Below are 15,979 nucleotides of genomic sequence, written 5' to 3' on the forward strand. Positions count from 1 at the left end.
CAGGCCATATTGTTAGAAATCCTTGCTTTTGGAAAAAGGCCAAAATAGTGCAGTCACACTGAGGGAGAATGCTGGCGTACCTCCAGGTAGCTTTGGCTGTAGTGGTCATCTGTAGTAGCTGGAAGGTTTTTTTGGTTTTATTGTAATTCTTTTCAAAGTTTTACTCTCTCTTAATGATCAGTTGTTCTCTCTGTGCTCAGTATTAGTAAAATGGACAGCGATTGCCCAAGAAGCCCTGAGATGCTCTTTGAAGACATGATAGGAGAGAAAAGGCTATTTAGTTGAAGTACTAATTGGGCAATATTGTATAGAGGGCATAAAGCTTACATTTTGTGCTGTACAGTGATCTTATTTTTATTTGGGTTTTCTGTTATACATAACTGACTGTTCTCCAAATACTACTTTGCTTTAGGTCCTCCAACAAAGCAGACAGCTGATGGGCTGGGTAGCCTCAGACAGCATCTCCTGTTACTGAATTTAATTGCTTTCATCTGTGTGTGCACTCTTCTATTGGCTTGCACAGCCCTGAGACTTGCAACAGTTTGTGGTTCCTCTCCATACACAGTAGGACAAGAATGGTGCTGTCCTGCAGCGAAGGTACCAGATCTTCCCTGGAAAAGTTTGATGAAGCAGTACAGGTGAGGTTATGCTGAACAAATGTCAGCTGTGTTCTTTTCTAAGAGACAGTTTTACTGGTATGTAAAGTAGATTTTGAAAACTACATGAGCTTCACACTGTGAAAAAGACAGCTCAGCTTGTGTGCCTGCTGAGGCTTGGGCTGGCTAAAGGATTCACAGTGGGACATATTCTTCTTCTTTATGTCAGTTTAAATCATTCTAAAATAAGTAATATCAAATTCTGGGTCAATTATTCTAGTAGGTGGGACTGAGTCACCTACGTGACAGTGAATAGTCTCAGGCAGTTGCCCACATCGCGGGGTGCTGCTTTGGCAGAGGGAGTTTACTCTGTTAAAGAGTAAATTCTGATACTGCCAGAGGAATTGAACTTCCTCTTGTCCTTATGGATGATCTTACAAGCACAGTCTTACACTTTGCACCCGATCTGTCCTTGGTTTGGGCTGAAGTGCACAGCATTTACTTTGGAAGCCTTTTCAGATAATGAAATGACAAAACCAGAGGAATGTCAGTGGAGGTGGCAAGGCAGTTGTCTTGATACCAATGGAAAGCTGAACTGGTGAACCTGGAAGCACTGTGAGTAGCGCGGTGCTGATTGCTCTTCAAATTCAGCTTTGCTTTGGCATCCTGACAAGCTGAATCTGCTGGTCTTTCAGCAGATTGGCACAGACAGGGAGGAGATGGGTATGTTAGAATTCTTAGAGTACTTGATGGTAGGCTTTTAATTTCAGCAGCTTCTCCCTTCTCTTGTCTTTGTTCCACAGAACGTACAGCCTTGGGAGCCTTGCATGTTTCCACTTTCAGATTCTGCATACCTACCAAGGTCTTCTCCAGCACTAGAATGACGACGGCCATGACCAGGCTGCCTTTCAGCCCTGGGTCTCTGGCAGTAAGCAGGGCATCAGGCTTGCCTCTGTGGCACTGTCATACCCAGCTTCACAGGGATGTGGTTTTCAGACACACATCTGCAAGTAGACAGCAGTAGAAGTTTCAAAGAGTTTGTGGTCTGGCACTGCAACCCAGAGAAGCTCATCAACCATGATAAACCTGACCTGTGGCGTGTATGAAGTTAGCTACGCATGCTGTGGTGTCAAAAGGCTGTCTGCTGGACTGGTGCAGTGGAGCACTAGGAGTGTGTGGCACTGCCAGGTGTCAGACCTCATTTCAGCAGCAGATGAGGAGATTTCTGGATCAGGAGGGGTTTAGGTGCCTGATGGAGCTGTGGTGCTTTTTAGCAAGACCAATTTCTTGTCAGGTCTGCAAAACGAGGTTCAGCTGCCTTGTCACAAGAAGGTTAAGTGCTGCCACAGACAGAGCAATGCTGGGTAATACAGAGAGGAAGGGAGACATGGGTAAAAGGAATACCAACAGTAGAAAGAAAACAGCATTTTTCAGTCTTGACCTTTACAAAAGTGCCTACCAGGTGAGTACTGGGTCCTTCAGTGGCTAAAGTGGGTTTCAAGGTGGTGCTTGCTCATTCCCAGATCAATTTCCAAACACTGCAGAGGTCTGAGGAAGACTTGTGATTTTGATATGAACCAGAGACCTGGTGAGGAAGAAGGAAGGAGAAAGCTGCATGGTAACTGCAGCTTTGAAAAATTAATCTCAAGTACATGAAAGTCAGGTTCCCCTTGCCCTGCATAACTGAGTTTTGTAACTGCTTCCTTCAAAAAACTGCAGGTCCATGTCATAACACGCAATTGTCTTGCACTACCCTATCTGTAACAACATTGCTGTAACAAAATTGATACAGTTTGCTGACTTTGTATCTTTTTAGATAAGTTTGCTCCTTGGAATGAAGACATTGTTTCAGGGATTGTGGTAACAAGCCACTGGGAAGCCATACAGCTGAGAAAAACGTGCATTCTGTGAAAGGGACCTCTAGCTGGTGGCTGTTTGGAGGTGAGCAGGGTGGTGAGCTGTTTTCAGGGAAGGAGCTTCAAACCAGATTGCCCTGATTACATGTCCCAACTACATGTATCAGAACTAATACTGCTAATAAGGGTAACTTTAATCTGTATGAAGGCGCCCATGAGCCATGTTCCAGCCTTGACTAAAACTTCTCACTTGAAAATAATTAACTTGCACAAAAGATGTTTTTTTCACATTCTAGAGCAGAAAGAAAAATAACATTCTTACTACCAGTTCATTAGGGAGTATACTAACTTCACTGTCTTTCAAAACTGTCTTTGAAGTTTGGATTTCTGGATATTTGGTTGCTTTTGTCATTCTCCAGAAGCATTCTTTCTTGCAGTTATCAGTTTCTGAGTTAGAGTGTTCAGGGAGAATACTTGCAACCTATAGCAAGGCCACAGATGTTTTTGTATGAGGATTGTGATTTTGATGAAGAGCTTTTTGGCACTCTGATAATGTTTGATAAATTGGCAGTAAAATGTCCAGGTATTGCCTGGTTACATTCCATAAAGTAAATGGCACGATTTGGTGATGCCCTGTGCCGAGGAGCTGGGTGACTCGGGGGTTGCCATTCACTGTTGCAGTGGTGCTCCCTTGCGCTGCCCGAAGTCTGGAAACCTGTGAGCTGGGGGCAATTGATCTCATTTGTACCAAAGTGTGCTCAGATGGAGTGAAACCATGGAGAGTTCAAATAGCAAACAAAAAGCTGCAGAGTTAAGTGGGGCACTGCTATACCTTGGTACCAGTTTCTGTTACTGGTTGTGTGGACCAAGGACTTTGCTGCTGCTTCATTTTGGTTTGAAAAATATGGAAATTGGTGAAGCCCCCAACTTCCATTACTATTTTTTTTCTGGAGTTGAATATAGGAGGGAATTATGGAAATGTACTGAATTTTCTTTACTAAAATTTGTTGTATTTTGTAATTATATACGGGGGGGTTGCCTGTTGCTTTTTTGAATTTTTGTGTTTTGAATGGTTGGATTCACAAATCATTAGTAGAGACTCAGCAAAGCTAAATGTTTTTAAGGAGATGTGGGGAAAATTGCTTCCTCGTGATTCATTCCATTGCATTAGATATGATTATGAAAAGATAAATAAAACTTCTGAATTTACCTAGCAGTGAAGTCTTGGTGCAGATCTGTTCATTATATTTTTAAACCACTTGATTTTTGAAGCCATAATGAGCACAGCCTGAATCTGTATTTCCTTGTGAGTTGTCTCTCTTCCTCCTAGGCTGCCATCTGCTGTGAGCATTGCAACAGGTCGGTCAGTTTCTAAATATCCATGAGGATACATGAGTACTACCAGCTCCATCACTAACCTGCTGCTTTGTCTTTCTCTAAGGCTGCCTTAAAGTTACATGTAAAACCTTCAGCCTTTCCTCATCAGCCGCTTCATCAAGTTGTGTGCTGTTCCTGCCACCACTGAAAATGATCCAACTGTTTCACTGCTGTGGAGCTACACAAGGCCTAAAACTGCCCATAGGGTAATTATGTATGTCAGCACCCATTTTACTCAATTGCATTTATCCACTGAAGTCAAGGTCTCCATGCAAGCTTCGGCTCGTAAATCCTCTGCTTGTATTCTCAGCTCTCCCTGTGCCTGCACACTCAACTGTCCCCTGAAACAAGCTTATAAAATCCTCACCAGCAACCAGCTAGTCCTGAAGTGCTGGTGGTCGTCTTTCTCCTTTGTGTAGCCAGACACTACACCCTTGCTGGCTTTAACAGTGTTCCTGGAATGCCTCTGCTGTCTGAGGGAGGATGCACTCCTGGAATGCAAATGACTTGTTCAGCTGTCCAGAGAACAGCATTTGTGTTGTGTGTCAAACCTGACTGAAGGTGGCCAGCAGATCACATTCTCAGTGTTCCCAAATCTTGTGAATTTTGGAACACTGAGAATGTGACTACGTCTTGTTTCTTTAGGAAGCTAGGCTAAAGCTAGATCTTCCTCCTTTGGAAAGCACCAAATCTAAATTGGGGGTGCATGTTACCTCACAGACTCACAGCACCTCAGGTTAGGGTAAGAGGGGACTCTACATTTGGAAGAAAAGGCAGATGACATGAGGTGTTGGAATGCAGGGCCAGAGTAGCAGTCTCCTCATCCTTGGAATCTCATGGTTCTTACACAGCACATGAAATATTTCTTGGTTCTCACCAGATGAATGATTTCATATTTTTCCCTTTAAAGGTCCAGACTAATCCTGTTTCACAACACCTGAGCTATCCCTAACAGCATAAAACTTCACTTACAAGGGAAAAGGACCAAGGCCATCATCTTTGGTGTAACTGAATCATATTTTTCTTAGTCCCTACAATCATGAAAATCAGATTCTGTGTTCATTTTATTATCTTCTAGGGAGCTTTTACAAAACAGCAAGGTGTGTAGTGTTCACTGAGGTACAGCTTCCTCCCTCATTTCCCTCCTAGTCTTGCCTGCCTTCTTTCTTTAATTCCTTTCCTTTTTATACTTCCTTCCTGGGCTTCCAAGACAGGAGGGGCATAACTGCAATCACAACTTCAAGAATTTCTGCTCCCCATGTTTTTCTGCTCCTGTGCTGCAGCTTGTGCACCTAGAGCTGCACAAACACACAGTCCTGCAGACCATGTTATGATAAACTCATTGATAAGCCACATACTAGATCTCCCTATACCCCATCTAAAGAATTGGTCCCGATTATGGTATTTTCACTTTTATTTTGCATAATTATATGCTCAAGAGACTTTTGGAGGAGCTGCCCTTTCTAGCTCAGGTATGTTGGCAAATTACAGCTATGCTTGCTGCTTTCCACCTTCTTTCCACATGAGGTATCTTGTCCTCTGTGCTCATCACTGGGTAGGGGAGAGATTACATTCTTCAAGCTTTGAAAGTTGAGGCTCTCCCAAAGTCTTCCACTTTTTTTTTTTTTTTTCCCCCAAACCATTACTTATTAGGTGTCATTCCTTCGCTTCTGCCTAGAGCTTCAATCACTGCAGGCTGAATGCGTGCAGCCGTGTGGCTCGAGGCTCCAATATCAGCACTCCACTACATCCTGTGGTGCCTGATGAGGGAATAAACAGCTTGATCTGGTGCCTGAAGCCTGTGAGCTGTTTCTTCATTTCATTTCTGCTTAGGAATGTGAGGGCTGTCTGTCCTACAGCAAGGGGTCAACTGCCTTCAGAAGTACAGGAGGAAAAAAAATATTAGTGTGGTGACACATCCTTGCTGCTGTACCTGAGGACGAGCTGTCCTATCGCCCATCTGATGCTTTGCTGTCTGCTGTCCTTCAGATAGAGGAGCAAGTATAAAAGGGCAACGCATCTCCACTGTACCTCCTTCCACAGCAGGGAAGTGTTTTCCTATGCAAGGGGCAATGCAGCGCCAAAAAGGTGGCATCAGAAATTTCAGCCTGCTAAAAATTTCACTAGTGCCAGCGGCGGGCCAGGACCAAAAGACCAGCGTTGCTTTTGAACAGGAAAATGCTTCCCTGCCCCAGGCACCCAGCGCCTCCGGCAGCGCAAGGCCCGCAGGATGACCGAGGGGTGCCGGCCGGGCCCGGAGGGCCGCGCCCCCGGTGCCGCTGTGCGGGGCTGAGCACGGAGGGCCCAGTCGCGAGGCGAGGGCGGCGCTGGCACCGGGCAGGACACCGGGGCACGGGTAACGGAGCTCCGGCCACCCGCGCCCCTGCGCCGCGGGGCTACGACCCGCCCGGGCCGGGGGAGGGCGGCGCCGCCGGACGCCTGAGCACCCCGCGGGGTCGAGGGCACCGCGGGCCCCCTCACCGGCTCGGAGGTGTGTTTGGGGGGAGCGCCGCGAGCCCGCCCCCCGCCTGAGGCGAGCCCGCGCTAACGACCGGCGGGGCGCAGCGCGCGTGCGTGTCTGCCGGGGCTGGGGGGGGAGGGGAGGCCGCGCATGCGCAGGGGCCGCGCGCACCGCCCGCCCCGCGCTGAGCGAAAAGGGCCGCCCGCGCATGCGCCAAGATGGCGGCGGGGCTGCGCGGGGGGGGCCCGACGGGGCGCAGGCGCTGAGGGCGGCAGCGCGGGGGCGGCCCGCGGCGGGACGGGAGCGGGAAGAGGCGCGGTGCGGGAGCGGGGCGCACCGGGCGGCGGCGGCGGCGAGCGGGCGGGGGAGGAGCGGGTTCTCGAGCATGCCCGAGGGGGCGGGGCCTGCGGCGTTCGACGCATGCGCGGCGTGAGGCGGGTGGGAGGCGCAGGGCCGCGGTGGCGGCGCTCGGCGAGGGTAACAATGGCAGCGGCGGTGGCGGCCGGCGGGACGGGGCCCGCGGCCGCGGCGGGGGCGGCCGTGGCGGTGAGCGGCGGGCCCGGTTTGGCGGTGCTGGCCGTGGCGCGGCGGAAGGACGGCGGCCCCACGGGGAAGTTCTGGGAGAGCCCGGAGACGGTGTCCCAGCTCGACTCGGTCCGCGTCTGGCTGGGGAAGCACTACAAGAAGGTGCGAGCGGGCAGGGGGCGGCGCGGGCGCTCGGGGGCCCCTTCCGCGGAGGGGCGGCGGGTTCCGCGGCGGACCAGCCCGGGTGAGGCGGGGGGACCCTGCCCGGCCCTGCCGGCTTTTGTCAGCCGTGGCCTCACCGCTGCGCCCGGCGCCTCCTGCCGCGGCCTCGGCGGGCCGTGCCGTGCCGGGGGGGGTCCCTGGGCCGCGGCGTCGGCGGGGCGTGCCGGGGCAGGGCGGGGAGGTCCCTGGGCCGCGGCCTCGGCGGGTCGGGTCGGGGGGGGCTCCCTGCGCTGCGCTCTCCCGGACCCCCCGTGTTCACGCCGAGGCGAGCCGCAGCCCGAACTTTCGTGTGTGGGCAAGCCCCGGCTCAGCTCGCCAGCGTTTCACACGGGTTGCGCTTAAACCGCGCCCCTGAGGTGTCAAGTGTGTTGAAAACAGGAAGAAAAGAAATATAAATAAATAAAAAAGCCGTTCGGTAGCACGTTCCCCTGGGCACGGTGCTGCGCGGGTGGCCCGCAGCCCAGGCCAGCTCGCTGCCGGTGCTCGCTGCTCCTCGCCCTTGTGTTGCTCTTCCCCTTCCCTGTGCTCCCTGTTCCCGTGCCGCCTTTTCCAGTGCTTTTCCTGTACGACGGCTTTGTAACTTTCTTTCAGTATCTAAGCCTTGAAAAATTACCTGATGTGAACTTTCCAGAAGACAGACACATCTGTCTAGACAGCTTTGCAGCAATCCTGGCGAGAGGATTAGCTGGGGCTGGGCGATATCGGGGGGGGGGGAGATGCTGGACAGCCTAGCGGTGCTTTAGTCTCTATATTTACCTGCGATTTGTGGCACATCCCTCCACTTGCTGGTGTCAGTAACCCGCCGCCAGGTCTGCCCGTTGTGCTGCGGGTGCCGTTGATGGGATTAGTTACGTGGCCGTGCTCTGAAACGGGTGTCTGAGCTGGTCTGGGTTAAAAACCAGAACGTGTTCAGGTGTGTGTTACCAGTCCTTTCACATAGCTTGCTCTGGCACAGCCGCACACAGCGGCTTCCGTACGGCGGGGTGGAGGTCCTCATTCAAGTGTGCAGCTTAAGCTCTTTATGCTGTTGGGGAAATTGTAACGCAAAAATATATTTCCAATTTGACAGAGTTTTGGTTGTGCTTCTCCACTGTTTCTAGACTTCTGAGAAGTGTTCTTTCATTTCATAACTGAACACCCACAAGAACACAATAAACTTTTGAAGTAACTTTGAACTGGCATCTGCCGTTTGGCAGAAGAGCGAGTCACCTTCTTAAAAGCATTAACGATTATTGTCCCTTGCTGTTGTGAATCAAAGCTATCTAGACAAGCTGGTTCTCAGCGGACTGGCCTGGCAGGGCCTTTTACGTGTAGTTCTGGAACGGGAGCTTTCATTTTGTGTGCCAAAGAAAAACTCCTTTATTATAATTGGTTTACACAGTATTACTGGTTATAAAAATTAGATGGGTTGATTTATTTCTTAAACTCTAGAAGGTAATTAGAATTGGGCTAAGAGGAAACCTTTACTGGGCAAGTGAATTTCAAAATACTGCTGTGTAAAATCCTTTGGGAAAAACCAGATAATTATTTGTTTGGGGAGGCAAGGAAACCGATGCTATTGGTGTTTAAAGATGTATCCTTAATACTCTAAATAGAAGTGTTAATTCCTTTTTCATGTGTGGTAAACGGACTCTAGTTTACCTTGTGTCTATTTTCATCTTGCTGTAGGGGCGTGACTTCTTTCAGAAAAGTGCATGGTGATTATAGCTGGCTTTTGTGCAGTTTATACCCTTAAAAATGGATACGCCTACGTCTCGGCAGTGAAGCCGTCAGCTGTAGTAGGCGTTGTGTCTGGCTCTGGGAGCCCGGGGATGTTGGGGACTGCTCAGACTGAGTCCCCAGAGCAGCAGTGAGCAGCAGTGAGCTTGGTCAAGGATCCAGAAGTCACGATGGGCCAGGAGGGAGTTAGAGAACTGCAACTGCAAATCTTCTCATTCTTGTCTCTAGATTAGGCAAGTCTTCAACTATCTGGGAGCTCTCCATGTCTCTAGAGTAGACCTAAAAAAGTGAGAGGTTTAAGTAGTAGTGTGGAAGACTCGCACTGGATATTGGAAGAACTCGTTGACAGGGAGGAGTGGGCTGCCTAGGCAGTGTGCTGTCTCTGTCAGAGACCTCTTGATAAATTGTTTTAGGCCCCAATGTGGGGTTTGTAGCCCTGCGTTGCTGTGATGTGGTTTTCCTGGCACAAACCTTTCAAGTCTGTTTCTTTTTGGCTAAAGTGCTGGTGGTGAGGAAGGCCCTTCCCTGGATGTGCAGAAAGACGGCATGTGTCAGGAGCTTGTGTTGGGGAGGCTCAGGTGTTTGGGTGGAGGATGCCTGTAAAGACGGAAGGAACACTGGAGGGGCCGTTAGTGGCAACAAACGTAACGACAGAAAACTTAATCGCTTACTCTAAACTTCTTCCCGCTCCCTATTTTTGTGTGCGTGTGATGTAGGGAAGTCTTTCTGAGCTATTTCTCTGCTTTGAGGGTTGCAGGAGGTCATCTCCTTCTGGACGGCAGTACAGGTGTTTGAGCCTTTCTTCCTTGTGAGTTGGAAATGGGTTTATGCTGTGGTTTTCCAGGCCTGGAGGATACAACAGGCTTTCATAGCATTTGGGTAGGCTAACTGGTGACATCAAGGTGTCCGCTAGAAGCAGAAATTTATAGTTCAAAAGTAAACTGGGCAATTCACTTTTTATTGTATTAATGCTTGGTGATCTCTAATATTATGTGTTGTTTGCGTAGTTCCTTTATCATTCAGCAACAAATCGCTCTTATTAAAACGGCTTGTCCTAAAACAGTTATTTCTTGTATTGAAAAATATCTTCCTAAGATAGTTTGGGATTTTTTTGAGTATGTATATGAAGGATGCAGAAACTAGCCTTGGCCTTGCAGCTGTAGTCCCTAAGGACTGTTCCCAGTGTGTTCATTGTGTCCAGTTCAATTTATTGGTCTGTACGAGCTTCAGCTACTCGGTGGCTCTGGAAGCTGTGCCCTACCCTGTGAGACAAGGTTGGAAAACTGATTTTTTGGGGGGCAGGGAGGAGGGTGTTTGGGTTTGCTTTTTAAAGAGTGAGTGGAGCATTGTCCTGTCTTCTAATTCACCATTTAAGGTGGTGTGGGCTGCCCGTATGGACACCGAACTGTGCAGGGTATGAGGAGGTATCATCGCTTGGAAGTCTGGGTGGTTTGTAGAGTATCTGGGACCTGCTTGCACTAGTAGCAAGTGTAGGATAATAAGTTTTCTTTCCACATTAATGGAGTGGTGCTGTTGCAAGGTGTTGGACTGTTGCCAGTGGAGCATATCTGTTTTACTGCAGGACGATAGCAGCAGGCAGCAGTGTGGAATCCCTTTATGCCCTTCTATTAATAAGCCTCAGCCCGACAGCGAGGAGGGACGAACTGCTTCTTGGCAGCTGTTATGAAATGGCAGTTGTTGCAGCCAGAGATGTCTGTTTGGAGACCACCTGCTTGTTCACTGCCAGCCAAGAGCTGAATTTAGAGGATTTGTAGTTCTCCTTCTGCTGGCTCCGACTTCCCCTGTCGGTGCTAACCTTATCAAGTATTTCTTCAGTGACTGACTTTGATTTAATCTGAGGGAGCATTTTCGCAGTGTCTGCAGCTCTTTTGTGTTCTCGCCTTTAAGAAAGGAACAAGGGTTATAACCTAGATCAAAGTATTTTAATGTTGGTTTTCCTTTCCCTGTTATTCAGTGATCTGAGCTGAAATGTTCTTTGTTTAGGAGAAGGAAAGGATTTGTGCAACAGGGCTACAATGCAGAGCCATAATGTGGTTATTTGAGGTCACTAACCACATCAAAACCGGGTGTACGAATGTCCTTTAACGTCTGTGACAGAAGCTTTCCAGTGCAGCTGCAATGGCAGATCTTGCTGGTGAAGGGCAGTGATTTCCTCTGCTAGTGGTTACTCTCACTTCTTGAATGATTTGAGTTACAGTCTAAGACTTCTGACCATACATCTTTGCTGCTGTAAGGACGTGTGGGTGGGTTTGTATTTCTAGTGGACGTGGAAACGGTAGAAAAATCTTTGCTGTGTCAATGTGGCTTTGGTATTTCAGCACTTGAACAAAATCCTCTTATGCCAAAGGTGTGTGTATCAGAACAGAGCATCATTTCTGCCTTCTGGAATTCTCTGTTTAAAAACCTTTATTTGCTGCAGAATCATTTTCTGCTTCTGTCTGCTGTGGAGACTGATGGAAAACTTGCATATCTGTTGTGACTTTGGTCCTCTGTGGTCCCCTCAAACCCACTGCGTATTGATCAGGGAATAATCTTACTGATTTTGATGCTTTAAACATCTGTTTGTGTTGCTGGTTAGTGTACATAAGCAATTGAGAGGAGTCTTTTGTGTTTCCTTTTGAAGGAGGGTGGGTTTTCCCCCCTTATTGTTTAGGGGGAACCTCTGACAAAATAATGAGTCGGGGTTCCTGATGTTACCTTCCTTTCTGATAGCTCCCAGCTGGCAGTGCTTCCTGCAAGAGGTAAAAGTGGGATCTGCAAGTAAAGGAGTAAGTGCCTGAAAAATTTCATGTCTAAGAATATACTTTCCAAGGTGTCTTCTCATGTAAATGTGTTTGGTGTCCCCTCCTGAAGGAAAACGTCTGAAAAAAACACACAGTAAGTCACTGCAAGACCACCACTTCTGGGGTCATTTTTTTGACTGAGGTTGCAGTGATCAGTGTTTAGAGCCACCTTGTTTACAGCAGGCAGTGTTACCTTGTGACTCGTTTGTGGGTGACAAAGAAACCTAAACTTTTACTATCTCCTTATTGCTTTTCATTTTCTGTTTTTGTTGCCTTGTTTGTGTGAAGAGTACGTTCTGTCTCTGGTTATCATTTTCATGAATTATGTCCCTGTGACTTATTGGCTCCTGAAACTGGAACTGAGAGAACCTTAGCTAGGGGGTTATGCTGAAGGCAGTTTTGTTCTAAGTGCCCTAAAGAAGCTGTGAGTTTAAGTAGACTGTATGGGTTGAGAGGTAAATTAGTGGAATTACAAGGTTTTGGGTTGGTGGTTGAGTTTTTTGTTTCGTGTTAAATGATGGCCACAAGCACAGAATTGCTTTATCCTTCTGTTTTACTGGTAGTAGGAGCCATCAATGCTTGCTGCCTTGTTCCGTTGTATGCATTTTTGGGGTGCTTTTATTAATTTTAAATACAGTGTTAAACATGTTGCAGAAAACTTTAAGACTTTTATCCTGTACAAAAAAAGCAAATGTAGCAGTAAAGAGGTTTTTTTCCCCCCCATTAAATGAGTTTTAATGGTTATGGTTTTCTGTGTTCAGTGTTGCCAGAATGAAGGCTGTGTAGCTTCAGATAAGATATACAAAAGTTGCTTTTGCATCTTTTTATCTTCCTGGAGTAGGCCTCCCATGCAAAACTAAAGCTGTACTACTACAATGTACTCTGTTTACTGGGAAAAATATATATCTGTCTTAAGCTGGGCTTAAGCTGGAACCAGTGGCTTTGCTTTTTGAACATATTTAATGTGTATGACATGTGAAGGTGTTCAAAATCAAAGCTATCCTGCTAATAGAAATGGGATTATTTAATATGAAGTCTGACACTTGGATTTGCTGTGCTTTTGTTTTCATATTTTTGCAAATCCTCAATCTGTAGTTTAGCAGATAGCTGTTTTGCCTGCACCTTTTAATTTACATTTGTTTGATTGCATTATAATTGGCATAGTTGAATTAAAAGCTCAGAATTTTATTCAGACTTGCATAAGGTGGTGGTGCAAAAGGTTGAATGTGCGAAATGATGGGAGATTGAGGGCTGTTAGCTGTGATTTCCAGGATGTGCATGGATGTAGGGTATGATAGTCACTTATTTTTAAACTATACAAAAAATAGTACAAGGTAAATCTTCCGTTAACAGATACAAAAATACACAGCACTGCATGCATTTTGGTAATCATCCTTCTTGGTTTAGCAACCCTCAGGACACTGATAAAAAGGGTTCTGGCAAATTTACCAGTAGCGGTTTAAGTATTATCCTGTGCCTCCCTGTGGGAGAATTTTGCCACTTGTAACAAAGGCAAGAGAATGGCATGCTGCCCGCTGAGCTGCAGCACCTGGTAAGCGAGTGCAGAGCCTGGGATGGGTTTTTCAGTAAAGATGCTGGATTAACTGGGGCATCTGAGCGAGTCGCACACTCCGTTTTGCCATCCTTAGATCAGTAATTCCAACAAAAGATTGCTTAAACTGCTCTGGTGAATCCAGCTGCAGCACCCAGAGCTTCCAGTCCAAAAATTATAAAGAATAGTTGCTAGCTGAGAGGAGTGAGAGGGTCTAGAGGTTTTTTAAAAAAGCCTAAGAGCAGAAGTCTTTATCTTCAGCTGGATTCTAGCAGTGATAAAGACTGACTGTTATTGCTGCTTCATCATATCTCTGTGGTAGCTGTTGTAAATTGATAGGAGTTATTAATTGGATAAAACGGTCACAGTTACCTGCCTTTCCTGGGGGAGGGAAGAGGACTAAGAAAAATGCGGCTTTGGAAATTCAGCTTTCTGTTCTTTATAGGCTCATATTTCTAGATTAGCTTTTATACACAAGGCAGGACACCTGGGGAATCTTACAGGTATCTGTGTCCTTTGAGTTGCGAAGATTTAATTTCTCAGATGTGTGTCCCTGTCCCTCAAGTGCTGAAGGAGCTTGCATCTCGGAGTCAGATACTGTGAAACTGTCATGGAAAAGTCTGTGTCTTTGTCTTAACTTCTGCTATGTAGATGGTGCTTTGGAAAGTTTAGTGAGGTTGACTGCAGTTTAACGCTGCTGTTTTAAACCTTTGAGGGCTCTGGCTCAATATTTTAAGTGGCTTGTGAAGAATTCTTTGAGGGAAGAGCAAAGGCCTTGTGGCTCATAGCGTTATCAAGGTAAATAACTCGGGTAGCTAATATTGCTGAATATTCTACATCAATGTTGGTTCTACTCTTAGTAGTCTTCTGGCATGGTGAGATTACATCCAGTAAGTGAATCCTGTAATATTAGGAGTAATGAAAACACAGCAGCCTTGGGAGGTTTTTTATATTCCATGCTGTGATTTCCCCTTTTACATATATGCATTTTATTAGAGGTGCCACCTTGGGAAATGCTTAGATTGTCGCAGAGTATTGCAGATGTGGTTGTCTGGATTGGTTTTTCCTCTCCGTATGTGACGTGCTGCGTAGTACCAAATGGATGCTCTGGGGTTGAATGTGTAGCAGTTGATTACAGAAGGAGTCTGTAAAGTTGCTGTAGAAAGCTTTGTGTTTGTGTAGGCCAGAATTAGTTTGTTCCTTTATTAGGAACTACAAATCAGATTGAAGTAGTTAATCTCTATCTGTAAAACACCACCAGCCATGATGAGCTGATAATGATTCACAGATACGTGTTGTATTTTAAGACTAAAGCTTAAAAAATGTTTGTGCTTGGTGCTTCTCCTGTGCACACACCCCCGTCCTTCCCGGACACACAGTGATCCTTAAATCTTAAAACTCTGCTCTACAACTGATAAAGTGGGTCTGGGGAATTAGTAGACCAGTCTACATGTTTTATTATCCACTGTCCCAAGTAAGCGTGTGCTGGGTTTTTTTTGTCTTTCAGTATGTTCAAGCAGATGCTCCTACCAATAAAACACTGGCTGGGCTGGTGGTGCAGCTGCTGCAATTCCAGGAAGATGCCTTTGGAAAACATGTCACCAATCCTGCCTTCACAAAGCTTCCTGTGAGTATTGGAGTTAACCCACCGCTATTACAACAGCATACTTCGTTCTTCCTCTAGTGTCTGTGCCACTGGTTTCCTTCCAGGAGACTGGGAGGGAGATCAGCGCTTAGTCCAAGGCTTTCGTTTCTGTGTCCTCTGGAAGGGGTGAAATAGCACGCTCCTCCTTAAAAGCAGATTTTCTATGTAATACAGCTTATTTTCTGTACATTTGGAAATGATTTCCTGAATGTGGTGGAAAGGCTTTAATTTCAACTTAAAATTTACAAGCTTACGTAGAATTTTAGTAAAATCTGTTTGGACTGTTGCATCCTAAACTGATGGAATAGCACGTACTTTGCAAAGCAAGCAAGTTTCAATTGGGGTTTTCTGTTGATAAAACTTCAAACCTATAATGCTATATAATACTGAAAAGTGGCTTTACCGTGTTCTTTAATAGTACATAGTTACCTAATTAGTCCAGGATGGTTTTCCATTCACTCAAGATACTGGTATACAGAAACAATATCAACATTTTAAGGGTTGCTTATTTAAAATTGAAACTTGGCACATCTTTAGCATAGTACCCAAGTGATTGTGTTCAAAGGCCAGTCCCACTGTGCTTGGAACCCCTGCCTACCACCAAATGAATCTTGTCCAAGTGAGTGTGAAGTCTAAACCACTGAGAAGAGGGACCAGGGATGCAGCAAATGGGAAGGACAAAGTAGCAGAAGGATTTTGGTTGAGAAGGGCAAGGACTGCAGCATGGTATCGAAGCACCCAGTTGGCCAACTTGGGGCAGGTTTTGTGGGTCAAGACAACTGTCAAAAATGCATGTGTAAGCACTGGGGAAGTCTACGGCAAGGTCTTTGCTTGTCTTTGTCACAGAATGCTTACTGGGAATGTAAGGTCATGCAGTCTAGCGTTCTGTTTAGATGTACGTACCAAGCTTGAAATATTTGTAACTGATTGCAATGTCATAAATGGCAGTTGTTCTGAAAACTATTGAAAGTACCCCGTCTTCTTTGGTCCACCATGTACAGAATAGTATCTTTTTTGTGGTGATTTTTTCCCCAGATGTTTTGCTTATGCAGCTTCCTTTGTGAGGAGTGTGAATTCACACGTGTTTTCTTCAGAAGAGGAGGTTTCAGCCATAGTTATTGTGTGAATCTCTTGGTGCTTAGGAACACACAGAAGCACCACAAGATGCCATTGAGGTGTCACTCACCATCTCTTCCATTCTGATCGCCTGCTGCCTCGGTGG

General features: G+C 46.6%; 2 protein-coding genes across 2 annotated transcripts in view; both read left to right on the plus strand.

Moving 5' to 3' along the window:
• LOC308063764 (uncharacterized protein) overlaps positions 1-3,668 on the plus strand; it is a gene marked incomplete at its 5' end in the record, with an annotated part of 30,596 nt that extends 26,928 nt beyond the window's left edge. The window contains 2 exon segments of the mRNA XM_080387146.1: positions 413-638; positions 1,400-3,668. Of these exon segments, the coding sequence (XP_080243272.1) occupies positions 413-475 (63 nt within the window). The 3' untranslated portion in view covers positions 476-638; positions 1,400-3,668.
• Positions 3,669-6,425: 2,757 nt separating this feature from the next.
• The window catches only part of SMARCC1 (SWI/SNF related BAF chromatin remodeling complex subunit C1), a 90,355-nt gene continuing 80,801 nt past the window's right edge, over positions 6,426-15,979 (plus strand). Inside the window, exons 1-2 of the mRNA XM_080385764.1 lie at positions 6,426-6,977; positions 14,620-14,739. Coding sequence (XP_080241890.1) covers positions 6,441-6,977; positions 14,620-14,739 — 657 coding nt within the window. The 5' untranslated portion in view covers positions 6,426-6,440. The remainder of the gene's footprint in view (positions 6,978-14,619; positions 14,740-15,979) is intronic.

The sequence above is a fragment of the Falco punctatus genome (assembly GCF_963210335.1).
Source record: "Falco punctatus genome assembly, chromosome: 4".
NCBI lineage: Eukaryota > Metazoa > Chordata > Aves > Falconiformes > Falconidae > Falco > Falco punctatus.